Source organism: Vicugna pacos, chromosome 13 (assembly GCF_048564905.1).
Source record: "Vicugna pacos chromosome 13, VicPac4, whole genome shotgun sequence".
NCBI classification, from domain to species: domain Eukaryota; kingdom Metazoa; phylum Chordata; class Mammalia; order Artiodactyla; family Camelidae; genus Vicugna; species Vicugna pacos.
The window spans coordinates 40,664,574-40,691,667 of NC_132999.1; the positions used below are offsets into that span (position 1 = coordinate 40,664,574).

The window sequence follows — 27,094 nt, forward strand, 5'->3', positions numbered from 1 at the left end:
CAACAATAGGAGTGAGTACTGGGTGGCCAGGGAGTGTGGAGAAGGATGCTGCCTCCTCTCAGGAGCAGTAAACCAAGGAAGGCTTCTTGGTGGAGGCAACATTCAGTGGCAGTGACATTCCCTGAGATAGACCACATAAGGAGAGGAGAGGGCAGGCTGAGCAGGATGTGAGGGAAGGTGGGAAATGACAAGTTCGATTTTGGACCGAGCTGAAATGTATGCCCCATCTTCAGATACTAGAGAGATTCTTCCTGAAGTAAAGGTTTTCAAATCTTCTGAGGAAAGTAGCTGTTCAAAGACCACCCCCCCACCCCCCTCCAACAGCCTCAGCTCCAGAACTGTCTCTAGTCTGAGCAGCACAGCTTGGAGGTGACAGGCAGGCTGAATATCAAATAAAAGCAAACCCACAATTTATTGAAAACAGGTACCTTTCAGTAGCTCTGATTAGAATAAATCAGCTTACAGATAGCTTTACTCAGGCAAACAATATGTACAAAAGTCTCAGGAAAGGGAGAATAAGACAACTCAGAAAGAACACGACTTGAACAGGACTGGATTACTATAATGGTTATGTAGCAAAATAATACAGAGTACAACAAAGAGCCACACACAGAACACGGCGCTCTCAAGCTTGGGGTGGGAACTCAGCTCCCACATTCTTGGACCACGTGCCATGGTTCTTTGGGGCAGAGGTGCTGGCTGGAGTGCAGCGAGCTCGGTGCCCACATAACAGCCCGCGCCAGGGCAGAGGCCCCCAGGTGAGCTACACCCGCTCCCGTGGTGGACCTAAGAGAGAAGCGCTCTCTGCGAAGTCTACAAACCTGACGGGACCACTGGACCACGGAGAGCTTAGAGCCCCTCTGCGGCCAGTCATGTAAAAACCCCAGGCTAGTCTAAGCCCTGGATTCCCTTATCCGGATTCCCACTAACTGGAGAGGTAGAGGAGCAAGACAGGGAAACTGCCTCCAAACCAACTTTTGGTCTTTGGTAAACAGGGAAAATAAAAAATACTATTCCACAAGTCAGCCTGAAAGAAAACTACTGGTCATGGCGGGTGGAAGAGTCCAGGGTCCTGTCAGTACCCAGCCCAGGAGGAAGGAGGGGCTGGGCGAGGGAAGGGGGAGGTGTCCTGCAGGGGTCACTGCTGTGACAGGTCCTGGCCCCATGTGCACAGTCCCTCCCAGCTTCCTGGCGCCGCCCTCTCATGGAGCTCACCTCTCTGAGCCTGAAGCTCCCAGCCTCAAGCAAACAGAGCGGAAACACCAGCTGCAGAGGGCTCTCTGATGAGGGTGAGCAGGCAGTCTTCCAGAGGACGCGAGGCTCCTCCACGCGGCCCCCACCGGAGCCAGGGTAGGGCAAAGAGGACATGGAGTTCTAGGAGGCAGGGGGGCAGCTCCGAGAGCAGGAAGGAGAATCCAGCCGGGAGGATGACAGGAAGTTTGGGCTGCAGGGACACAGAGGCAGTGTCTTTGTCACCTGGGTTGGGAGGCGTCAGTAGCAAAGTTGTATCTAACTGAGCGAGAACAGTGTCTTCCTGCTTCCTGAATTCTCCAAGAGGAACACTTGTGCTCTGGAACTTCACACTCAAACAATAAGCCCAAAGAGAACAGGTCCCTTGAGGGTCCCAGAAGTACCCAGTGAAGATCCGTCCTGTCAAATTTGGTTTCTTGGAATGGCAGCCTCATTTGTGAGTCCGAATGCTGCTGCAGATTTGAGCAAGACGGCTCTGAAAGAAAAAGGAGAGAGGTCATTTATAGGAGACGGTGCCAGGCACACTGGCCCAGGGAGCCACTCAGTCTGCTCAGGTAGCACTGGATTTGGGGTCAGGCAGGTCTGAGTGAATCTCAGCCCTCTGTTCTCTATTTGTAACACAAACCAATTAACCTTTCTGAATCTCCACTTCTCACCTGAACAAAGGTGCAAAATAACATCTCAAATGAGCCAGTGAAGGTAGAATTTGAAAACAGTATGCTGTCAGCCAGTTAATGACGGGGGTCAGCAGGTTCGTGGCTGGGTGTGCGTGATCTCTGCACTGGGCCTGCATTCTGTAGGACAAGTCTGGGAAAGCAGCTCCACCCTTGCCCCCTTCCTGGGATGTACCTTTCACCTCCCCCGCCCCCCTGCAGAGGATGCCACAGCTGTCAAATTTGTACCAAGCGCTCCCGTCCGCCACCGAAGACCATGCCGACGGCACCAGCGAGCCCTGTCTGACCAAAGCCGAGCTGCTTCAACACTTCTTAAGAATTTAAATGAGGACTGAAAGTGGACAGTCCACGTTGAACAACAGAGCCAGAGTGGCAAGTGTAGCTACCTAAAGCCACACGCAGAACCAAATTAAGGGAGAAAGAAGCAAGAGCCTTGTGGAGAAGGTTACCTGCTGAGAGGGGGGTGAGGGGCAGGAGAAGTCCCTGCTCGGGCCCTAGAGACGAGCTCTGAGGGAGCGGGCGCACCAGCGCAGGGCCCCACAAACCCGCAGCGCTGGCGGTCCCCCCACTCAGAGGGCCTGGCTGGTCAGCATTTTCTCTGATTCTGTGGGATTCCTTGTAACAAGCCCCTTGCCCTGTTCCTAAACTTCTGTGAAGAAGTTTCAGTTCCTGGGGGTCAATGGCGCCCTAACATACAGGCACTGACTGCCTGAATGAGGCAGAACTTAGGCAGAATTTTGATCCTGTTGTGGAACTTCTGTGGCAGGCATTCCGGGATGGATCAAAACACATCAGTTTAGGGACAGAACTGCTGCCAGGCAAGCAGGTTAACAGTCAAAATCCCTTGGCGGAAAGACCACACAGTTGTAAATGTAAAGCACTAGCCGAGACCCAAAAGGCAATCCTAAGAACAGCTAAACCCAGAAGGTGACTGGAGGCATCCTAGTGCGGAGATGAGCACAAGACTTACGGAGAGCTTCTTAATGTTTCCCAGCGCCTCTGGATCCAGCTGCGCGATATCAATCCTCTGCAAGTCACTGGCCAATAACCGCATGCTCTGTGTGTGGGGGAAAGGGTTAAACTGGCACATGTCCCAGGGCAGGAATCTCCACCCAGCAGCCCAGTGTGTCCTGGGGGTCCACCTGATGTCCTGCCCTTGCGGTGGGGGGTGACCAAGCAGACAAGAGGGGGATTAGCCCTAAGGAGACAGTGACTTAGAATTGAGCCAGTGGCTGGATCTGCCTGACATCAGCTTAGAAATGCCCTGCAGACCTCATCTGAGATAAACCATCCCTCCCCCACAAGAGGTGAGGTCAGCAACTTGCTCTGCTCAGCCTGCTTCAGACCCCCTCGAAGGTATACAAGATGGAAGACACGGCTCACGCTCCCCTTTCTAGGCTAAACACACACCTCATAGTGCCTTCCTCTGCCCTGCCTTTAGTATCTCCATTACCGCACTCATCTCATGATGTTATGGTTAATTGGGAGCCTATCTTGACTGCAGAACTGCTTCTCAAAGGCAGGAATGTCTTCTATACTTCTTAAAACTGCTACCAGACAGGTGGGCAAATGTGCATGATGAACAAATGGAACCCAGAGCTGGGCAAGGATCTTCCCAGTCTGGAGCTCTAACCTGGGAGGGGAAACTGGGTTCTGAGTCCTACAGAACTGTGGAGATCAGGATCCATGCAACCAGAAGGACTCTGGGTTCTGGGGGAGAAGTGGATGGTGGACAAGAAAGAAAAACGCTGAGTAAGCAGCACACTGTGGCCTGACTTCCCTCTGGAACACTTACTTCTCCGCCTCCCACTGGCACGGTGAGGAAAATCTCTTTGCTGTCGGCAAGAGGGCTGCCATTCAGGGAAATGTTGTAAATCCGCTCTCTGGCTGCTGGAGTACGTAGGCCCGGGGTCTTGAAGACCCTAGAAAGTGGGAAAATCTCTGTAAGGATGGCTTGGCAGATCGAATGACACCAGGCGCTATGAGCTCTTCCAAACCCCATCTGGCCTCAAGCTGCAATTTTCAAATCACATTTCTAAGAAGGCGAGTTCTAAATTTAGGGTTAAAAAGCAGTAATGACTACACACAGCTGGAGAGAGGAGGTTGTAATTATCAAACATACATCTAGCGAAGTCAGTTCTTATCCATGTAAATTTTAGGTCCAAAGCTCCATATGGATGCCAGTCATCCATCCATCCATCCATCCATCCATCCATCCACAAGGCCAGAAATAAACTGTGGTTAATGTATGTCCAAGAGCGGATAAGTGCTTCCATCAAGAGGAATTTGCCAGGGTCAAAGGAGGATGATTCAGAGATGACATCATTATATTAATTCCCAAACTGACTTTCTCAAGACCTTTAAAATGTTGCCATCTGTTTTCCCCTAAATGTCCTTTGCTATATGCTCATGGGGAAAAACAAACAGTTAAGGGAGAGTGAGAATTAGAAGTAGATGGTAAGTCTTTCTCACTCTCCTCACCCCAGATAAGCACTCTCAGCTCCTTATGCATCCTTCTAGACACTTCTGTCAAAAGGGACCACCCAGGACACGCTGTTCTGCAACCTGTTCGGAGATGCTCCTGCTCATGAAGCTCTTTCCCATCAGCACATGCAGATCCACCTACTTTTTAATGGCCATCAGCACTTCCTGTCTAGGTGACTAGCGCTATGGAAGGGATTAATTTACAATACAAGAACATCCTTGTTTATATTAGTCTCCCAAAAGGTGGTGTTAGTTTTCACTCCTATCAAGGGTATGGGAGAGTATCTGCCCATTAAAAAAGAGCTTGATCAGAATCAGAAAAGACCAAAATAGTTACTATCAGCCTCCTATCATCAGAGACAGGCTTGTCTCCTCCCTCATCAGATGAAAAAATCATTTTGTCACTGAAAACAGGTGACCTCGCACTCAGGGGAGAGGCGAACACTGGGAGGCCCAGGTGGCTCCCCTCCTCTGAGAGGGCCTCCTAGTATTTTCTTAAACACCCTTCTTTTGGATGGATGTCGAATGTTGGGCTCCCATCAAAATCTAAGGGAAGTGCTGCTCGCAGTACTCACCTTGAGTCAAACCTGGGTGTCAGGCCCGGAGTTGGTTTCACCATAGACAACTCCAGTCGGCCCACAGCTGGGGTAACGGTGGTACAATGGCTTGACCTACAGGTGAGAAACAGCCATCAGAGGTGAGCCAACTCTCAGGTCCAGAGACAGCAGCCGCAGAGGCAGGTACCGCTTGGAGAGCTCGGACCTGGAGGGACTGTCCTGGGCACCTTACACACATCAACTCATGCAGCCCTTCCAGCCGCCCTGTGAGAAGCACCACTATCATCCTCATATCCAGATGCAGAAACCCAGGCAGACTGAGTTAAGTAATTTGCCCCAGATTACACAGCCACTGAGGGCAGAGCCAGAACTTGGAACCCAGGCAGTCAGCCTCCAGAATCTGACTTCTCAATCAAGCTAACAGAACATGAGGAAAGAGACAGTCCCTCAGCAACCTACAGGCCTGTGGCTGGAGCTCTCGTCCTCTGGCCAGGCAGCTACCACAGCCCAGGGAGAAATGGGAGGGGCTCACCCCTTCCCATGCACGCCCCAGTGACTACTTTCCTGAGCTGGCTGAGATGCAGATCCTCTCCCCGACTTCCAACATAAGCAAGCCAAGTCCATGGCGATTCATGACTTAGCAGGACCAGGAGGATACTTTCAAGAAACTAACTACACGGAGGTGACAGCCACTTTGTGCCCGACTGTGCAGTAGCTCTGCATGTGGACTGTCGGTCAACTGACTAGGCAGTGCTTACTGTGTTTCTGACTCAATCCCCCTGTTTGCATTCAAAAAAAAAAAGTTGGGGAGGACAGAGAATGTGGGCAGGAAGAACTGGAGGCGGTGTTGGGTAAGCTCACTTCTACAGGCTCCTCAGCTCGGATCCTCAAGGATCCAACGATGTTAAGCTCTGCTTAAATACGAGTCACAAAAGCCCTTTCATCGCCTGTTTCTGCCATGATGAACGTGGCTCTCCAATAAAACCAAAAACATATCTAAATTTGGAAAACCTGTTACCTTTTATTTTTGCTTTTTCCTTGTATGGACCGAGTTCTCTTCTTGGATGGAGGACACCTTTTAACCTGAAGTCACAATCAAATGAAACTGAGGTTACAAAAAGCCCTGCAAGGAAAGGTAAGGGAGAGGGGTACCAGCTCTGGGAAAGAAATCTAATACTGAACATCAGAAGGTCTATCTCAGAGAATCCCGTGACTTAAATAATACAGAACATAACTGAGCAATTGAGAATTTATACTGGCTGAGACTTCAAAATAGACGATTTCGACCAAGATTAAAAACTTTGACCAAGATTAAAAGTAACACTCTTTTGAACTGAGTGCAGCCTGGTTGGTCCCCCCACCCTGCCCCACCCCCTCATAAAGTGCTGCCGTGAAGGTCACTAAGGGCACTGGGGTGCCCAGTCCGAGGAACCCTCAGCAAGTCCTCACCCTTGCTGAGTCCTCGGAGCTGCCTGCCAAGAATCACTCCTTACCTTCGGACAGTCCTTCCTTGTCTTCCAAGATCAACCCGCCACTCCCGCTTCCCTGGCTGGCCCTCTGTAGTCTGCCTCTCGAGCTGCTCTTTCTCCCTTCCCTTCCAGTGTCCATTCTCAGCCTCCCCCTCCACACTCTCCCTGCACAACCTTGACTCCCACACTGGTACAACCACCTAAAGATCTGGGAGTCAGTGTCTCTCAATCTCTTGCTTCTCCCCGAGCGCCAGGCTGAGACTTCTGTCTGGACTGGACACCCTGGGGAAGTAGTAAACACTCAGCATATCAAATGACTGACACATGAACTGCTCCCCTTCGCCCTAACCCTCCTGTGACCCCACATCCCATCAGATGGCAGTTGCCTAAGCTAGAAGCTACTCAGTTGCCTCTGGTCCCTCCTTTCCTCCAGCAATCTTGCCCACTCTTCCTTGTAAAACTTATCCCGAAGCCATTCCTTTTCTTTTTATACAGTTAGTGTCTCAGTTCAAGAATTCAAGCAGCCTCACAACTGGTTTCCTTGTCTCTAGCTTTTCTCCCTCCTGTTTATCCTGAATATCGTTCTGAAATACCAATCTGGTCATGTCACTTACCATGACCTACTTCATGAAATTGCAACTTCCAAGCTGGGTGCACAAGGCTATTCATTATCTGGCCCCTGCTCTCCCCAGATTACCCTCATAGCTTATGTCCCAGCCATACCGAACTGCTTCCTGGTTCCTTAAACGGGCACGTTCATACCTCTTCCTGGAATGCCCTTCCCTTTCTTCTCCAGCTGGTGAAATCTCTCTCACTGTGTCCTACGGGGGGTTGGTAGGATTTAATCGCTTCCTTTTCTACGTTCCCTGCACTTTGTACACGCTTCTGTTACTGCTTTTGCTGTCAGCCATTTAAGTGGGATCTTCTCTACTAAACTCTGTGAGCTCGGGGGGCAGGGGGCAGGGGAGAGCACACAACAACACTGTGTTTTAAGTGTTTCCTCTTCTCCTGACAGTCTCCAGCCCTGAAGCTGATTGCCTACTTACTCGTGCGGTTTGAGGATTCTTATTTTTACTTTCTTCCTCCTCTTCTTCCATTATCATGTCATCCACTTGCATTACCTTTCGTGCTATAAGAAAGTTTTAATAGAGTGATTTCCTCATGAGAACAAACTTGTATGCATTCAACATTTCTTATAGGAAATAAAACTTAGGCAATCTTAGGCTCTAATCAAGAAATAGATGTAATATAAAGATGACCTTAAAAAAGAGGGTTTAGACAAAGGAAACTAACAAGAGTGGTTAAGAAGCCCCGTGTAATGCCTTGTATGGGCAGCCCAGTATTCTGGTTAAGAGCATAGACCCTGGAGTCAGATGGCCTTGAGCCTGAGGCCTGGCCCTGCCACTCACTAGGTCATATGGCTTTCGTGGTGATGCCTCACTTTACCTCATTTATAAAAGGGAAGAGTCACTTTATAGGGATATTATGAGGCCTAGAATGTATGCTCCATAAAAACAGGGTCTTTGTTATTTATTCCTGTATCCCCAAACCTAGAATTGTGCTTATAAGTGTTTATTAAGTATTTATAGGATGAATGAATGTTAAGTCCTTTGGATGGTACTTGAACACACATTATAATAAGTATTACTACTTATTACAATGGTCATCTTAGGAGGAAGAGGAATTTGAGGGATGTTTAAGATGGATGATTCCAGAGGAGATAATACCAATTTTTAATATTTAAGGGGTTGTCATAGAGAAGATAGCTCTATGGGACCTCAAAGGGCAGGACCATATTAATATGGAGATACCACAAGGAACTTTTGATTCAAAATTAGAACAAATGTTCTAACCACCATAGTGATAAAAGGTGGAGTGTCTCATTGCTAAATATGTACAACCATTGGCTAGAAAATCCCAAGCAGGGATTCAACAGAGAAATTCCACAGAGAAATTTAACTGTGAGAGGAGAGATTAGACTAAATGACTTTTAAGCTTTTTTTTCCCCCTAAACTGATACAAGTAAGAATATAAGTATATATATATATATATATTTTTTTTTTTTGATAGCTTACAATGTAACTGAAGTCCAGTGGTCAAGACAGCACAAAACCCATTTCTGTTGTTGTTTGGCATGGGTCCTAGTGTGTTTAGGTCCCATTGGCAAAATCAGAAACCCCACCCTGTCCTGCGTCCACCAAGTCAGAAAAAAAAAAGTGGAAATCAGAAAGCAAGCTGGAGTAAGACCTGGATGGTGTTTCTGGCCCTGCCTGGTGGAGAATGTGCCTGGTGGGCCAGCCCTGGAATTCAGGCCTCGGGTCAGGTCCATTCTCACAAAAGTTGGAATGCGTTGAGCTACCAGAGCTTGATAACAGCGACATCAGGTCCATAAGAGAGCCCATCCTGGCCTGAGCCTACGCTCACTAATTACAGCCTGGCTTCCCCAAAACTTTCCTTGTAGGACAGTGTTTCTCAGAGTGTGGGGCGTGTATGTGGGAGAATTTTACATGGATGGATCACTGAATTGAGTAACATGGAACTATGTGCTGAGGAAGCTGGTCCTTTCACAGCTGTCTCAGGGAGAGTCTCAGCTGGTCCTACCACGTCTTATAACACCTCTCTAAAGCGTGCTCATCTCTCTAACTCAGGGAAACAGGCAGGCAACAATGTTTGGTTTCCAGGAGTTTCCCGTCCCCCACCTTCCCTTTAGCTCACACATTGGTCTGCAGAGTTTTATTAGTTATCAGTCCCGCATACAATTAACTGAATACAGAGGCCAAAATCAAATTTCTGGATTTACAAGACTGAGGAGCAGACACTAGAAGGAAGAGTCTCCTCCAATGAGGCCTCCCTAAGCAGCTGGCCAACAACCCTGGCCTCAGCTCTCTCAGTTCAACAAGGGGTTTTGAAAAGTACTCACTTCTAGCAGATTTCAGGGGTGTCTGAATAGCTTCTGCTGTTAGTTTGTTTATTTCTGTGATATCCAGGTCAGCCTGTGACAAACACAGCCAGAAAACACTAGGTATATGCCATCAAATACAAGGAACAATATTTTAAGATTAAAAACAATTCATTTAAAAACATATTCTTTGATACATATAAAAGATTATTACATGTTTGTTGTAACACAATATAATAAACTCTCATAAGCCTACCAGTCAACCCAAGGCCTAAAACATTGCCAATAATGTGCCTCTAGCTATGTATTTCTCCCTGTTCTTATTTCTTTTCTCTCCCCGTAAGGTAACCAGCCTCCTAACTCTGTCATTCCCCAGAGATAATCACTACCATTCCATTTTCTTAAAACAAGGTTGAGTCTATGTGTGTGTGTATGTATTTCTCCAAAAATGTTTATGTGCTTAGACAGTATTTAACTTGATTTTGTTCTTGACCATTCTTTGTGGTTGCAGTTAATTTGTTTTCACTGCTATATAAAGTCTCACTCTGTGACTCTATCACAATGGATTTGCCCAATCTTCTGTTTACAGTCTTTTGCTATTACAAACGCTACTACTTTAGCGAGAGGAGGGTGTAGCTCAGTGGTAGAGTGCACGCTTAGCATGCACCAGGTCCTAGGTTCAGTTCCCAGTACTACCTCGAAAAATAAATAAATAAACATAATTACTACCCCCCCCTCAAAAAGAAACAATGCTGTACTTGATTTAATATAAGATGGAACAGACACTGGCTACCAAACATCTGGCCAGTGTGTCTGAGGAACTGCATATTTTATTTTATTAATTTAAATAGCCACATGTGGCTGGTGGCTATTGTAACAGGCAGTACAGATCTACCAACTCTTTATTCTGCCTCCCCATCCTACAGCCTTCAGTCCTGGTACTCATACTGGGAGGAAGGAGGCGCGATGGGATGGGGAATCCGGAGAGTCCCAAGCAAGAGGAGAGCTTCTACAGTATGAAAGGATAAAGCAATTGGCCCTTTGTTATGTAGCAGGCCAGATCACCCGTCATGACCTAGAGACTTAAAGGAACCTGGACTTTGTACTTTCCCTGCAGAGGTCAGGGCAAATTGCTGCAAGAAACCTGCCAAAAGCAGAACTGTCTCCCTTTTTAGGGCTCAAAACTATTTGTCCTTCCTGTACTCAATATTTGACAACTGTAATTTTTTCATTTGACATAGATGATGTCCCCTATGGAACATCTTCCACAGTTAGCACCCACTGAACTTAAAAACTAATCCACAGTTTAAAAATAGGACAAGTCACTTACTGTTGCTGCCTCTTCCAGGGCCCGCTTGTTTCCTCCGAGGGCTTTGAAAAGAATATTTTGTTTAGTTACTGTCAGATTTTCATAATAAACCAATTTTCCCTAATACAATCAGTTATCACTCTAAAACTGGACCAGATTATGCCCTTGGCTCAACATTCAAGAAACTTTACAACCTACTCAAATCTTTCTCCAACCTCGACCCATTCCTCTCATGCCCTCTTCTAGGTTCCACCACACCAAAGTTCCTGTTATTTCCAAAGTGTGTCACTGTCTCTCATGACTCAGTGCCCTGGTACTTATTTCCTCTGCACAAAATACTCCTCTGCACCCAATGCATTTCTAATTCATCCTTCAAAACTCAGCTCGAACCCCAAACTCTGCTTATTTTTCTCTCACACAGATTGCTGCAATGTGCTGAACGGGTTGCTCACTCTCATCACACCCAACAAATGATTCAAGCTGTTGAAGTGCCCACCCAGACATTGAACTGAATTGCTTGGGGACAGAGATAATATCCATAGCTTCTGGCCAAAATATGTCATAGAGCAGGTATGTAGTAAATGTGTGTTGAATGATGAGATATTCGTAAGATTTAAACGTAGAATAAAAACTTAGGTTAGATCCTCCTGCTGGAAATACTAATAGTATCCTGTATAATAGTTAAGAACTCAGGCTCTGGAAACAGAATGCCTGGGTTCAAGTAGATTCTGACACTAATGAACTTATGAGACCTTCATAATCTTGTCATCTATAAAACAGGAATAATATTAATAATTAACATAGTTCTTATGATAAAATTAGTTAATATATGCAAAACACTTGGTACAACGCCTGTCTGGCAGAGGAAGCACTGTATAAACATGCTTACTGACCACTACCCTATTCTCTTTCGTAGTACTTATAGTTTTAATTATACAATCACGTCCAAATACTTCACATGATCCTTCTCTACTAACTTCTAAGTTCCTGGGGCAAGGACAATGTCTGTTTTATTTCCCGGTGCATCTTTAGCACCTAGCATTATGATTAACATAGGTTCAATGAACATTTGTAGAAATGCATGAATAAATTAATAAGTAAAAGGGAAAGTCAAAAGGGTCATTAAATGTCTACTATGTGAGTAGAACATGCATTTTCTATTCAGGAAGGAGACTACATACTGAGTAATTAGCAATAAGGCAAATAGTTACAGAAAGGGTAACGCAGCAGAAAGGACAGCCTCTTGCATTTCCTTGGACATTTATCAAAGGAGTGGGGAAAAGGCTGGGATTTTTCTCTTGCCAGGAAGATTCTTGAGTCCTTGCACTTTACAATTTCATTTGTCCATTTTTAAATTGGCAATTCCCATAAGCTGCAGAAAGAGCTTCTTGAGGTTATCCTTCTGTCTGAGCTCTGGTAATAAATCAAGTTATTCATTCATTCGTTTTTTTTTTTAACGGCTGGATAAAAAAATCAAAGAAAAAAAGTACTTCATGACACAAGAAATCAATGTGAAATTCACATTTCAGTGTGCCCATAAGTAAATTTTTCTTGGAATACAGCCACGCCCATTTATTACAGCTGTTTTGGAACTGTACACAGCAAAGCTGAGTAGTTGCAACAGAGAACCCTCTGGCCCACAAAGCCTACAATATTTACTATCTGGTCCTTTAGAGAAAACATTTGCCTACTGCAGAGGCGGATGAAGGTAAGAGCTATGGAGAAAAATAAAGCAGGGAGGTGAGACAGAGAGCGGAGGTAAGGGGTAGGGCTGCAATTTCCTATAGCGACCATGGAGAACCAACTAAGAAGATGAAGGCTGTCATGGTAACCACAGAGGGGCTCCGGGCCCAGGCCTGGGGAAGCTCTAGCAGCTCTTACCAAAGTAGTCGAGCCAGTTCATCTCGCGCAGCGCCTTGGGGAGTCGCAGGATCTCGATGTTGTACAGGTTATCCATCTCCTTGAGGAGGTTCTGCCTGTCTGACTGAATTTGCTTGGATCGTATTTGCACTGAGAGAGGGCAGAGCGGACAGGACACAGGTCACCGGGCAGCAAATGGGGCCTGGAATCCGTGCTGCCTGAGCCCCAACTCGCCGCCAGCACTCAGTGATTGTCCCAGATGCCCGCGACGAGGCGGGCTCCGCCCCTTACCTTCACGATCGAAGTCCTTAAGAAAGGAGGCGAGCTTTCGGCTCCGTAGCGAGTTGGTCTTGGCTCCCCGACTGCCGCCCTTCCTAGCCGGAGCCATGGCGCTTCGATGAAGGCTGCGGGGAGCGGGGTGCCGAGCCACCAGACGTCAGCGGCAGAGATGGGGAGGGAAAGGGGTCCGCGAAGGGGCGGGAGAGGGCGGAGGGCACCCGAGAGGGTTTAGAGGGGGACCCCTGCCCTTCAGGGCCTGCGCTTAAAGGATTCGCGAGGCACCCACCTGTGTGTCCCGAAACAGGGGCCGGGAAACTCCTGGCGGCTTCAGGGGAGAGGGAGCGGCTCTGGGACTAACCGGACGTGCGACCGCCTCCACCAAATTCAAACTGCCACAGGCTAACCAGTAAGAAGCCGCCGTCTTAGGAGAGTCCCACGATAACCAATCACAGGGAAGCTCCGCGATCCGGCAGCCAGTCCTCACGTAGACTACAGCACCCAGAAGGCATTGCGGTTTTACGACATATTTTCGCGACTTAGTAGCAACGTTGGGGCATGCGCAGATAGGTGGCGGGGGGCATGTTGGCGGCTCTGGAAGGGCCTGAAGCATTGATTGCTTTAGCTTTAAGTTTTCCCTCTGGTTTAGGGAAAGTGACCCGCAGCCTCAAGGAGAGGAGAGAAGATTCTAGCTTCGGAAGCACGAGTCGGCCTGGGGAAGCTGCAGTCTAAAACAGGAGACCGCTCTAGCCCGGACGAACCTCCGAGGGATACTTGGGAAATCCTCCCGAGGTGGGAAGCAGGGGCCCTGCCTTCCAGAAGCCCCTCTAAAGGTAAGACAACGCCTCGCGCTAGGAACTCCTGTCGGGAGGGATAGACGGCCCTACCCGGAGAAACCCTGGTTTAGCTGCATCTCACCTGAGAACAGAAATAACTCCCATCCTTGACCCGGTACTTCCCCTGCCTACTTGGGACCCTAATGCTGGTTTTTTTGTTTGTTTGTTTTTTCTTTCTGGTTTTGTTTTGTTTTCCTAACAGAAGATGACTCAAGACGGGCCCTTGTTTGCTGTGCAGGAGGCCCTGAGGAAGTGCTTTCCCGTGGTGGAGGAGCAGCAGGGCCTGTGGCAGAGCATTCTTAGGGATTGCCCGCCCCTCCTGACCTCCCTCAGCAACTTGGCAGAGCAGCTGCAGGCAGCACAGAATCTGCGATTTGAGGATGTGCCGTCACTGCGGGCTTTCCCAGACTTAAAGGAGCGGCTGAGGCGCAAGCAGCTGGCGGCTGGTGACATTGTCCTGGACAAGTTATGGGAGAGGCTGTAAGAGGCTCAGTGACGCTCGTTCTTGGTGGAAAGATTTTTTTTCTTTTTAGTATAGATAGATTTATTTGGAGAGATACGTACTCCGTAGAGTGCAGGCTGTTTCAGAAGGCAAGAGAAAGGCCACGAGGTGTGGGGGTTGGGTGCTCAGGTTAAATTAAAATTAGATACACACTCCATAGACAGAGGTAGGCCATATTTCTCAGAAGGGAGAGCTTCTTGGAGGAAAGATTTTTTTTTAAACTGGGTGTTTAGTAAGCTCGAATCAGTCAGAAGGGTGTTTTTCTCCTTACTTGAGAGTATGGTACTTGGGAGTCTGAGCCATAACTCCTTTCCATTTATTGCAATGGGACCTCTGTCAAAAAGCCATTTTCTGGCATTTCCCTTGTTAGGCCAGGCATGGCAGTCGTGGACTTGGTAAAAGTTACCAAAGCAGAATGGAAGAGCAATGGAGAAAACTTATTAACCCTCGTTTACAGTTTTTCTTTCATAAAAAGCAGCTTGAAGCTATAGGTGCCAGAGCTAAGGGTTTTACACATATTATCTCATAAAATATTTTCAGCACCTCTGTGACTTAACCTCACTTAATCCCATTTTTCAGGTGAGGACACTGAGGCTCAAGCAGATTGCCTATGGTCACACAGTTAATAAATAGTAAAGCTGGGATTCTAACGCAAGTGTGTCTGACACCAAGGCCAGAGCTCTTAACCACCACTTTGTTCCGCTGTACATTGGTGTCTTTGTGCCAGGAGCAGCACCTCTCTGGGGTCTTATCATGCCTACTGTTAGGCTCTCTAGCTTAGAGTTACAGGTATTTGAGGATAGAAAAGAGACAGGGCATATATAGTCTCTCCTTGACCAGGATAAAAGGTCCTAGTGTATAGAGTCTGTTTCATAGCCTAATAGAAAACTGTCAAAGATGAGGGCCTTCTTTGTATTCATTTGTACAAAAAACACTCATTAAACATCTATGAGATGCCAAGCACGGGTGCTGGGAATACCACAGTGAACCAGACTTAGTTCCTTAGTTGAGTAGAAGAGATTGTCAATTAAATTATGTCATGGAATGTTCTAAGATAGTGAACTTTTGTTTCAATTGATTAGCCACTTGTGTGTGGGTATCGGGCTGTCATTTTCAGTCTATTTTTAAATTGTGAGTCACGGTCATTTTTGAAAGCTGCAATTCTATGCTTGGGAATGCCTTGCCCTTAGGGACATTGTAGCCTTCATCTTGGTGGCTGGGCCCCTTCGAGTTACCAGTGGAATAATAACAATTTCCCATAGCCGGGCACTTCCCTAAGCACTTAATATGCATTACTGCATTTAATCATCACAAAGTCCTGTTCATTCATTCATTCATTCATTCATCAGACAAGTGTTTGTTGTCCTGTGCCAGTCTCGATGTTCCAGGTACTCAGGATGCACAGTGAATAAAATTTAGAGACCATTTTTATCTGTGATTGAGGATGAGTAACTTCTGTAAAATCCACAGTAGTCTTTGTGCATCAAGAGCCCAAACTTTACCCATTCAAGAATTCACTTAGATGAGGCGAAGTGGCATATGAAGAGTACTGTTCTGATGCATCAGTTACCTCTTGCTAATTCCCTTTCACGTACATGGCAAGGGACTGTGTGAGCATCTTCTCTTCTTGTATGGCTTTATGGCAGCCCCAGAAATGCCGCTTGGTCTTTACTTTCTTTGGCAGCTGGGCTCATCACACAGCTTTGAGAGCCATATATCTCAGCCTTCCCCTCTTTAAGTCAGTTCTTAATTCTTGAGCCACCCCTACCTCCAAGGCACCACCACCAATCTCCCTAGAGCGGTGGGTCTCATTTGGAAGCAGTTTTCTCCATTGGGATGTCTGGCTACTTCTGTAGACATTACTGATTGTCACTACTTGGGAGAAGGGTGGGGACATGTCATCAAGTGGGTAGAGGCCAGGGATGCTGCTGGACATCTTACAGCCCAGAAGGCAGCCCTCCACCACAGAGAATCTGGTCCAAAATGTCCATAGTGCTGAGGGTGAGGGACCCCGCCTTAGGTCTTTCTCATGATATTGCCTAAATCCGACTCTTTACCCCAGAGACGCCCTCCTCAAGGTGCGTGATGTGGTCAGCAGCCACGTGGAACACGTGCTTCAGATCTACGAGCAGCATGCAGACGCCCTCGGTGTGGGCGCTGTCCTGCAGGCTTCAGCCACGAGCCCCTCCGTGTCTGAAATGTTGGAGTGGTTGCAAGATATTGAGAGACATTATCGAAATTCGTATCCTTTGCAAACATTTCAGGTCGTCCCAGAGCTATTCCAGGAAGTCTTTTTAATTTCAGTTTTCACAAAATATATAGTATGGGTCATTTCTCTTTGGTTCCTGAACCTGGATTCTTCCTGCATTCCTTTGTACAGTCATTCCTCAACTCATTTATTGAGTAGCTGCTACTTGCCAGGCATTGTTCTAGGTGCTAGGAGATGGGCGTTAGAAAAAGGAAGATGTATAGAATGTCAGGTGGTGATTAATGCCATGCAGGAAAACAAAGCGTGGAGTGGGGAAAGTAAGGGGTGAAGGGTGCACTTGTGATTTTAAATAGGGTGGGCAGGGCAGGCCTTGGTGAGAAAGTGGTATTTGAGAAAAGACCTGGAAAGGGTGAGGGAGAGAACCGTGTGTTTATTTGAGGGAAGAGTGTCCCAGGCAGAAGAAACACCAAGGGCAAAGGCCCTGATGTGAGAGTGAGCCCTGTATGTTCAGGAAATAGCAGGGCGGGGAGTGGGGTGTCTAACAGGAGATGCGGTCAGACAGATGGGGCTAGACCTGGTAGGGCCTCTGAGGTCTTTGAAAGGATTTTAGCTTTTACTCTGAGTGAGATGGAAAGCTATAGGAGGTTCCGAGTAGAGGAGTAACCTGGACGGACCTGTTTTCGGTAGAATCGCCCACCTGTGTTCTGAGGGAAGATTTGCGTGGATGCAGAAAGGCCCGTTAGTTGGAGTCCTCTCACCTTCTTCGATGTTTCTTGCCTGATACCCACATCCTTCCTCTGGCTGAGGTTTCTGCCTTGTTTGAATCACTCCCAAACCCAGCCTTTACTCTTGCCCCTCTTCTTGATTTTCCATTTCCTGCAGGTGCCGCCAACTGGAACCTCACAGAACTGCAAGCGCAGATGGAGAACTGAACTCTGTCCAGCCCTTGCCTTCAGCTCCTTTTCCCTTCACTTGTAGAGTCAACCCCGTTTAATCACTTAGCCTGGAAATTGAAGCAGCAGCTTCCCCCTTTCCCGCTCTGTTTTCTTTTTAAATTGCAACAGTGGCAGCAGCAGCAATGGTGGCAACAGCAGTGTTGACAGTGGGAGCAGTCGCTGTGGCCAGCATCACTGGGCGCTTGTCACGTGCCAGGTGCTGTTCTGAGAACGTTTGCAAGGTCGTCTGTCGTGTCCTTCCATTCTGTCTCCCTGGTGCTTCTTGCATTTTCCTTCTCTGTCCCCACTGCTTCTCCCATGGTTTCTTACCTCTCACTTGGCTTCTTTATCACATGTTTTTTGGTCTCTGGCTTCTTTCCCTCTAAGCCACCCCTAGTTAGTGGCCACACTCCAGAGATCTCTTCAGGAAGTGTCGTTCTGATCCTGTTGCTTGTACAGGAGTTTTCAGTAACTTCTGTTGCTTCAAGGGTGAAAAGTGCAGGACCCCACATTGGTCTTTGTGTTCCTGTCCCAGCTGCCCTCCGGGCCGCCTTTCCTATTACTCCACGTCGTTCCATGCCAGTCACGCTGGAAGATGTACTGTCCCTGAATCCCTGAATCCATTCGTGCTTCCTCACTTCTGGGCCTTGGCTTCAGCTATTCCTACCAGTTGGAATCGTTCTGCTGTCCTCTAAAGGGGATGAATTCATCCTCAACTTCACTGAGCTTTATCTTTCCTGTCATTTAGAATCTTGCTTTTCAGTTTCTGGGTTTTTCCTCACTACGGTGAGATCCCAGATGGCAGTGGCAGTGTTTCCGCCCTTTACCCCGCAGCCCGGGGCCACGTGTGTAAAGAGGGGCTCAGTAAAGATCTGTAGCACAGGCAAGTCCTGCCCACCTGGTGAGTGTAGTGCGAGCTGCTCTTTCACAACTTTCTAGCTCCCTGGAGCTCTCTCCGGCGTGTTTTCCACCTTCAACGTATTTTACTTTCTTTTTGAAGACCTTCCTTAACTCCCAGGAAGGTACCTGAAGAGGAAGTACCTCCTGTCCTCTGTCGAGTGGGGAGACTTGGGAAACATCCAAGCTTTGCCCACAGCCTGGGACCGAATTTCAGAAGACGAACACCCAGACCTTGTACGAGGTACTGGTTTGCACTCAGTCCTTCGTGTCTCCTCCCCTCCTTTCTTTCTGTGTCTCGCCTCTCTGGAAGCGGTAGAGACGCCCTCACAGTGCCTCTGTATCTTCTGTAACTCTGATGGTTCGTGCTTTCTGGAGAGGTGGTGTGCCACGTGTTTTCTCTCTTCGTGTTCCAGATATCCTATTGAATGTTTCCTTCTTCCTGGAAGAGTGAAGAAGCTGTGTGTTTCTCTGGAGACCAGGGGACACAGTTGAAGACCGACATTGCTGTACTCTGGTATTTCTAAAGATGTGTTAGCATCGCAACCTGACTCGCTGGAAGTATCAGTGCCTCGAGCCGGAGGATGGGCTTTTGGGAGGATTGTGCTAGAAGTTTCTGATGTTGGGGCTTCTTCATACCAGCTCATGGCTGAGGGTACGTGGTCACCCCTTGCCCTTTCCTAAGGCTCAGGGGAGTGGACAGAGGCAAAGAGGCTGCAGGAAAGGTGGTGCAGGAGAACTCTGAGGGCAGAAGCAACAGCCACAGAAGGGGTAAGGAAGGAAAGGATGGGGTGAGGGTGGAGAGTGGCACTGCCCTCGGCACCATCCAGAGCTCTGCGCCTCGTTGACACCAGGTCCTGGCTTCATGTATTTGTGTTGACACCTGACTGTTTGACAAAAGAGAAAGTGGCTTGATGATTTAAGGAAGTAGAGGTGATGTTGATGGAAAACAGTAATGGTCCTCCAACTGAAATAGTTCCTTATCAAGACAATTCCAGTTTCCAGAGCCTGCCACCAGGGGGAGGTGGTGCTGCATGAATTACTCTGAATGCTTTGTCTTTGGAGGGGTTCCCCTATTGCTCTTGCTACCTAAGAGTAAGTAACTGCGGATAGTGGGACTCCTAAAATAACAGGGGTTCTTTTTATTTTAACCAAAGCTAGCAACTGACTTGCCACAGTCCACTGATCTGGGAGTAGCTGCATGGGCCAGAGAAGGAACACCAGCCCAGAGTCGCATGATCAGGGTTGTGTTTCTGAGGCCCAGTGCCTTTATGTGTGAGGTGGTCATGGACAGGCCAGACCTGCCAACTTCCTAGACCGATGTAAAAATAGGGATCATTGGATGTGAAGGGGCTTAAAAGAATATAGATATTTTCAAAATGAAAATGACTTATTTTTATTACAAAAATGATATGTGCTTTTTAAGAAAATTGTAGAAAACATTTAAAATGTAGAAAAGTATAAAACAAGATCCACCAGAGATATTTTGATATGTATCTTTTCAACGTCCATATTCACAATTTTTTTAACAAAACAAATAGGGTATCATTGTCTATTATTTAAGTTGTCTTTTTTAAAAAAAACCCTTAATATAGTTGGCCAGTTTTTCATATTTGTGAATATAGGTCAGTGCCATTATGTACCATTTTATATATTATATACCATTATATTCATGTATTATGTCTTATATTTTACATATATTTTTCCAAAACTTCACGTTTTTCTACCTTAAGGATAACACATTCTGACTGTGAAAAATTGAACTATTACAGAAAGTGAAAATGCACGTTATCCACCTACTGGATAGCTGTTTTTAATAATGTGTATATTCTTCCAGGAATTTTTTTTATCAATTCTATCACATACATAAGAGTTGTAAATAGAACTTAAGACATTTGGGGATGGGGAGGAAAATAGCTCAATGGTAGAGTGCATGCTTAGCATGGACTGAAAAAAAAGTAAGAACTTTAAAAAAAGACATTTCAGTATCAGGTCTTATGATGTGTTCTGGGGAGAGAGGTGGAGAGCCCTAGAAAGGCTTATAGTCCAACCAGTGTTTCTCAAACTTGAATGTGCATATAAATCACTGGTATCTTGTTAAAATTTAGATTCTGATTCTGTAGGTCTGGGGTGTGGCCCTGGACTCTGCATTTCTGATGAGGTCCCAGCTGATGGTGATGATCCAAGGACCAGACTTTAAGTTGAACAGATGTAATACAATAACAGAAGTATTTGAAATAACAGAATTCCGTGGGAGTATAGAGGTGACAACTAACTGCTTTTGGGACTACTTCATGGTGACATCGACATGTGAGTCGGGCCTCGAGGCTGATTTTTCTTGGGCTCGGGGAGGAGTGCAGGGCACTGAATGCACAGAGACAGTCTAAGCAAAGGCAGTGTTTGGCAAGGAATGGAAAGCTTGTACCCCTAGAACTGGGACAGACTGAATAGTAATAGTTCAGTCTAGCAGGTCGCCAGAGCCCGTAGGCAGACAGAAGAGTGGCAGGAAATGGGTCTGTGCAGGTGGACTGGAATGAATTTGTGAAGAGCCCTGAATGCCTGGCTCAGGAGTATGTATTTTGTTCTGTAAATGGGAGTTGCTTGTTGGTGTGTGCATCTGTGTGAGTATGATAAAGAGCTTTTTAAACTTCCCTCATTGAAACAAGTAATCATACTGTAAATTGATTTAAGTGTGTTTATGGTGCTAAGTAATAACTATGTATTATTGAAGTATAATTGTTCCTTCTTAGCTTCTCTTCTATTAAATTGCTATCCTTCTAATGTTCTGTTTAAATTTAAAATAAGTTTGGTTTATTTTTTGAAGAAGTGGTACATTCACACTATACCAGATTCAAAGGGCACAAGTGTATATTCAGTGAAAAGTTCACCCCTACCATGTTACTCAGTTCCCCTCCTTGGAGGCAGCTAGTGTTAAATGTTTCCAGTGTGTCCTTCTAAAAATGTTCTTTGCCTGTATAAGTCCCGGGGTGGTTGTCCTCTGTGATAGCCCCAGTGATGCCAGTGATCCACACCCTTGTATACTCCCCTGCCCTTCAGGGTGGGCTGGCCTTACTGATTTTCTTCTAATGAGGAGAAGATGGTAGAAGTGGTTAAACTAGGCTATGGAAAAAGACTGTGGCTTCTGTCTTGAGTGCTGTCGCTCACTCTCTTGGGGGAATTTAGCTTCAAGGCTGTGAGGCAGCCCTGTGGAGAGCTCATGTGACAGACAGATGCCAGCCAGCAACCACAAGTGAGGTTGGAAGCAGACCCTCTTCCCCGAGCTGAGCCTTCAGATGAGACCACAGCCCCAGCTAACTGCTTAGCTGGGACCTCATAGGGACCTAAGCCAAAAACAACCAGTTCAGCTGTTCCTGGATTTCCGACCCAAGGAAGCTGATAATAATTGTTTGTTCTAAGTCATTAAGTTTTGGGGTAATTTGTTCTACAGTAATAGATGAAAAATACAAGCAAGTATGTTTTTGTATTTTCTCCATAACTTTACACAGATAGTAGCATGCTACAGACCCAGTTTTGTACCTCATTTTTCCCACTTTATCTTAGAGATCATTCTGTGTGAATACATAGAGCTTCATTTTTTTCTAAAACAGTTGCATAGTTTTCTGTTGTGTGGGTAACTTTATTTAACCAGCACTTTACTGATGGCCATTTGGGTTCTTTCTAAAGTGAGTATCTGTTAGGTTTCAGCAACCCTCCCTCGAACTCCCACCCCTGCTCATTATGCTTTTCCTCCCCTGGAATTTTCAATTAGCTAATCCCACCCCACCCACTCACCCCCAGTAAAAGAATTCTCTTGGTAGTTTTACTGGAATTGTACTAAGTTTATAAACTAATTTAGGGAGAATCGTGGTGGGACTACGTCTAGCTCTCTTCCTTTAAGCATGCCACTGGCCTGTGGATTGAGATATCAAATGTGAGTCATTTTCTCTGTTGGGGAAATAGACCCTTGGTAGTCAGGACCTTCTTCCCTGTTAGGGAGACAATCTGTTGGGAGAAATGAACTTATGCTTCTTTCCTGTCTCTACCCTATCTGCATTTAGAATTGACCTCAAGATTCTTCTCTCAGGCAGGGTAGGGGGTTTTCAAAGCCTGTGGGATCCTAGGCTTTGAAGAGAAAGACTTGTCCCTGCCCAGGGAGGGTCCAGGCTGTACGGTCTCTCTGACGTAGTCAGGATGATGGGAGCTGGGTACCATCGCCAACCTGTTTGAGCACTGGGTTATTTGCAATTCCTTCTCCCTGTGAGAAGGTAGGGAGAGTGCACATCTGGAGGAGCAGATTCAGGGATGAGGGGAAGGAGCTAGTGTGTTGATAACCAGCTCCGGGGTAACCCTGCAAAATTGCTAGTGACCCACATCGGGGTCCAAATCTCAGGTCAGTCTCTTACTAGCCAGGTGATTTTGGGCAAGTTATTTCTTCTGAGTTTCGGTTTGTTTGTTCAATGAGATGATGATATCAATCCTTACAGAGTTGTAAGGCTCAAGTGGGAGGAAGTATGTGAGGGTTTTTGGTAAATTTATGAACATTTAAGGGCCTGAAAATTCACTTAAGGTTTATTAGTCATCTACCAAGTTTGTAGCTCTGGGCTATGCTCTTCAACATCTTCCTCAGCCCTTCACAAGCAATGAAACAAAGATGCTCTGAGAAACACAGTGATTTTCTCAGTGCCCACAGCTGGTAAGTGACATTGCCTGGATTTGTCCCAGGGTTTTCCAGGTTCTGGTATAAAGGGTCTTTCTTTTATATCACCATTTCCTCTCTGCCACAGAGGCAAAAGCATCCCTAACACCTCCTCAGCTGTGGCAAGAGTTGGTTTCCTTAATACCCAGCCACACGTGGGACCTGAGTCCTCCAAACAAAGCACTGAGTACAGCGCTGCCCCATCTGGCTTGGCAGGGGCACCTGAGGCTGAGGGAGCTGCAACCATGCCAGTTACCCTCCCTTCCGATCCCATAGCCAGGAGGGCTGGAGTGAGTCCTGAGGCTGTCTGCCAGAGTCTTACACTTTTGCCCTTTATGCCAGGGGCTGGGAGGAGAAAGCCAGTCCTTCCAAGCACTCTCCCTCCTCCCCAGCATTCCTGGAAGGCACCTTCTTGGTTTCTATCGAGTGCAAAGGAGAGTCATTTTTTCTGAGACTGGTACCTGGTCCAGCACATGAGGGCTCCAGCCCCAGAGATTCTGATCCAGTACATGTGGGCAGGGGCGAGGTAGCTGTATCCTTATCAGGTACCCCCTCATTCTCTTGCAGGGTCATTATTTAAGAAATAGCCTTAATCCAGAGAAAAAACAACAGCAGAGAGAGAGAGTAGAATAACCACAAAGGTCGTGCTTCCCTGGGGAAGCAACCAGCCTGAATAACTCCCTCATTGCACCCCTTCTTCCGTTTTTGTTGCTTCCCAGCTCCTCGCTGGTTCTCAATTCCAGCAGGCATCTCAGCTCTGTTCTCCCAACCCCTCTATGCTGTTTGGAGTCGGGTAGCAGTAACTGATGTACATGGCTCCTTACAGTCTGCCTCATCCAGATACATTCATTTAGAGACCTCCATGTGTGCCCAGCACAGAACTAATTGCCGGTGATAGAACGATGTTTAAGGGCGAAGTGCACAGTTAGTAGGCCCCAGCAGATACATAAGCCCCTTGTGAGACCTGTTGTCATAAAAGATGTGCCAGTAATGCAGTGGCCAGAGAGCTATGGAGCCTTTCCATGGGTTTTTGTGGGAGGCAAGAAGAGGGAACCTAAGAGTAGATCTCCAGCATCTTAAACTCATCGAGAATCTTCCCTCTGGTCTCAAATGGAGTAAGTGACGGGGGAGGTGGTCAGCCTGGCCCGTTTGCCATCATGTGAGCAGGGAGCAGCATCTTCCCGATTCAGACATGCGGAGTAGTTCTTAATTTGCACAGAGAGCCCAGACTAATAAATCCACCACTCAATTGCAATCCCCACAGCGTGTTTATAGGCAGCAGCTGACTTTTATCAGCTCGTTTGTTCTTTTCATATAAGCAGAGTTTTATGAGGGTCTCCTGAGCTGGCTCATAACGCGATGAAACGTCTGCAAAACTCAACCATAAATCCCCGGCACCTGCCAAGCAGAGGATGCTGTTTTCCAGGCACATTTTGTCCAGCTGGCGGCTCTGTCCCCTTGCCCAGTTTGCATTTTTGCACTTGTCTCTTTAAACTTGGATTTGTTTTTCAGTTCTCTGCGGCCTCTTTAAAGGCAACTGAAAAATGAGGGGTAGGAAAAAGGAACTAGAAAGTTACGTCTGTGCTAAAAATTATGTCTGGCTTATGTTGCCCTGAAAGCTGGTTTTGATCCCACTGCTGAAACAGAGATCAGGCTTCCCAGCCCCACGAACCCCAGGGCCGGGGACAGGAGGATGGTGCCAACCAAGCCCATTATTAATACTGCGATTCTTTTCTGGGCCATCACCCTTTGTACTTGCCAAAGGCCACAATCCTCGGTTGTCAGTTCTGTAAATTAAAGGAACATCTCCAGAGGCCTTTTCCCCGGATGGTCTCCAAGCATGACATCTTTTCCCAGCATTTCAAGCTCCCCCAACACAGGAAATTTAAATGCCCTCCCTCCTCCAAATAAGGCAAGACCTGGAGTCTCTGAGGATGCTGGTTGGAGGAGGTGGACTGGTTACTTGGGAAAGCCACAAACACCTTAGTGAAGCAGGCTGTTTGTCTAGGAAATGCTGTGTGGCCCAGGCTTTGCGTTCAGATTATTCACCTCTCTGTTTACAGGGTCTCTTGGTTTGGGTCAGGGGCCGTAGAAGATCCCTGGGGCTACCCATCATGGCCTCATCTTTTGCTCACTCTCCCTAGACCCCACTTCAGGGCAGCTTCCTGGGTGTGTGACCCATGCTTACAAGGGTCCCCCAGCTTGCCCTAATGCTTTGCTGTTGCCCTCTTGAAATTCTTAATAGTTTCTGAACAAAGGCCAAGTTCTCATTCTGCACGGGGCCCTGCAAATGATGTCACTGGCCCTGCCCCACTTCCCTCTGGCCCTACTGCAAGGAGCTGCCCCAGAGCTGTGGTCAGACCCTCTGTCACCTACCAAGTCCAAGTCGGTGGAGAGCAGGTTCCTTACCTGTTAACGAGGAATCTGGCCTTGCCTCACTCCCCATGGCTCCCATTACCTTGTCTTCCGGTTATAGCCACTCCCTATCACGTGACAGCATCTCTAAAGGCCCTGAAATGGCCTCTTCCAACCTGACTCATTAAGTGTCGTCACCTGCTCCTGGCCGTGCATCACCTTCCAGAAAAGACTTGGAGTTAATGCCCTCTGCTAGGAGGAAGTGGCCTGCTCTGGTGGAGGGGCTGAGGCCTCTGCTAGAAAAAACAGCTGCTAACCCCCACCTCCACCCCGAAGGCAAGACACAGTTCCTTGCCCTGGGAAAGGGGACCCACCTTATTTCTCCAAGCCCAACTAGGACACCATCTACTCTATAATGTCTTCTCTCTTTCCCCTACTCGGAGTAAGCCTGCCTTTCTCAGCACATTCGTTGGATCTCTATCACTTCATGTTTTATATCCATCCTTACAAACCTACCGGCCCAGCCAGGGACTCGGCACCTCTGGGGACTGAACCAAGCAGCAGAAATGCTGCAGAGGCCTTTGCAGCTGCCTGGCCCAGGGAAGGTACATCTGCCCCACCTGGTGGGCTGGTGCAAGGGGTGGGGGTGGATTCCTGTGAAGCCATGGTGTCCTAGAAAGATGACGAGCTTTGGCAGAATCCCAGCTCTACCACCTAGGACTGGGGCCTTGGCTTTAATCTCTTCCTGTGAAATGAGGATAATAACCCCTGACTCACTGGGCTGTTGTGAAAATTAAGTGTGCTAATTCATTCAAAGCACAGAGGATCGGGCCCAGCACACAGTAGGTTCTTAATAATTCTTGGTTTTATTCTCCCTCCACCCTCTGGAGGACTGGAGGCTGAGGCCTTTTCTCCTCTGTTGGGTACCCTCTGGGCTGAGGTCTGGGCCCTGGCTCTCTGTGCCTGGGAGCAGGGCCAGGTGACGGAAGTGAAACAGGATAGGAGTGGACCCCTACTCCAATGACAAAGAGCCACTGGCCAGGCGAGGCAGAACATCCTCCCTTCGCCAGCCCTGCCTGGCTGGGCTTCCCAGATCCACCCGGCATTGCCTCACCGGCGGAAGTGGTGGTTGCTGTCCCAGCCAAACCCCAGGACTGGCGACAGCCCCGGCTGGGCCCAGCCGCCACATCAAGGACATAGCTCCACCCTCTTTTCTGCACCCTGTCCCACTTCGGGCTTCCCCGCTCCTCTCCTTCTCAGAGAATCCAGGGCGGAACCTCTCCTGGGGGCTGGGGTCAGCCACAGACCTCTGTGGCCACTGCTGCAGTGCACAGTGGAGAAGCTTCTGGACAGGGAGTTGGGACACCTGCCGCTCACCTCTGCAGGACCTCAGCCAGTGACCTGACCTCTCTGGACCCCAGTGTCTTCACCAAAAAAGCAAAAAGAAAGCAGGGTGGTAGACAAAGGTTTCAACTTCACAGGGCTGCTGCAGGGATTCAGTGGGCTAATGTAAAAGAACTTCAAACCATGTACAATTACAGGCCATGCTCCTCCGAGAAGCAGCAGACTGTGATGGAAAGAAGAGGGGTTTGGGAGCCCAAGAAGAATTACACGCGAATCACTGTTGAGCAGTTTCCCTGCTTCAGGCTAATGTTCGGGGCTTTGATATCCAGCACAATCACCCTGTGAGTTATATCTCCTTCGTTTTACAGATGAGACTAACTGAGGAGGGGCAGGTGACTCGACTGAAGGTTACATAGCTGACTCGGGATTTGAATCCTTGAGGAACTCCAGTGTTTCAATCCACTACCTAGCCATCTAAGACAGACCTGGCCAGTGCCCTTAGGCAAGGCAGTGAGACCTCTCTGGGCCTCAGCTTCCTCCC

At 47.6% G+C, this 27,094-nt stretch overlaps 2 protein-coding genes across 2 annotated transcripts; one reads left to right on the plus strand and one right to left on the minus strand.

Annotated features, from left to right (window-relative positions):
• Window positions 1–388: 388 nt before the first annotated feature.
• On the minus strand, window positions 389–13,172 carry CDCA8 (cell division cycle associated 8). Its single transcript, XM_006212669.4, has 11 exons — window positions 13,069–13,172; window positions 12,795–12,907; window positions 12,525–12,653; window positions 10,665–10,705; window positions 9,356–9,428; window positions 7,482–7,564; window positions 5,985–6,049; window positions 4,985–5,080; window positions 3,721–3,847; window positions 2,896–2,982; window positions 389–1,726 (listed from the first exon to the last, which is right to left on the minus strand). Exons 2-11 carry the CDS (start codon window positions 12,889–12,891, stop codon window positions 1,682–1,684), a joined length of 843 nt encoding a protein of 280 aa, XP_006212731.1. The 5' UTR covers window positions 12,892–12,907; window positions 13,069–13,172; the 3' UTR covers window positions 389–1,681.
• Window positions 13,173–13,337: 165 nt separating this feature from the next.
• On the plus strand, window positions 13,338–20,952 carry AIRIM (AFG2 interacting ribosome maturation factor). The gene is made up of 5 exons (XM_006212670.4): window positions 13,338–13,612; window positions 13,818–14,095; window positions 16,180–16,359; window positions 18,284–18,402; window positions 18,575–20,952. Exons 2-5 carry the CDS (start codon window positions 13,821–13,823, stop codon window positions 18,610–18,612), a joined length of 612 nt encoding a protein of 203 aa, XP_006212732.1. The 5' UTR covers window positions 13,338–13,612; window positions 13,818–13,820; the 3' UTR covers window positions 18,613–20,952.
• Window positions 20,953–27,094: the final 6,142 nt, after the last annotated feature.

Bases quoted from the DNA above. Each gene is read 5' to 3' on its own strand.
- CDCA8 (XM_006212669.4), bottom strand. From the start codon at position 12,891: ATGGCTCCGGCTAGGAAGGGCGGCAGTCGGGGAGCCAAGACCAACTCG. The intron at 10,706-12,524 runs GTAAGAGCTGCT...TTCTTTTCAAAG, and splicing joins GAACTGGCTCGACTACTTTG to CCCTCGGAGGAAACAAGCGG. The intron at 2,983-3,720 runs GTAAGTGTTCCA...CCCCACACACAG, and splicing joins TGCCAGTGGGAGGCGGAGAA to AGCATGCGGTTATTGGCCAG.
- AIRIM (XM_006212670.4), top strand. From the start codon at position 13,821: ATGACTCAAGACGGGCCCTTGTTTGCTGTGCAGGAGGCCCTGAGGAAG. The intron at 16,360-18,283 runs GTATCCTTTGCA...ACTCCCAGGAAG, and splicing joins GAGAGACATTATCGAAATTC to GTACCTGAAGAGGAAGTACC. The intron at 18,403-18,574 runs GTACTGGTTTGC...TTCGTGTTCCAG, and splicing joins ACACCCAGACCTTGTACGAG to ATATCCTATTGAATGTTTCC.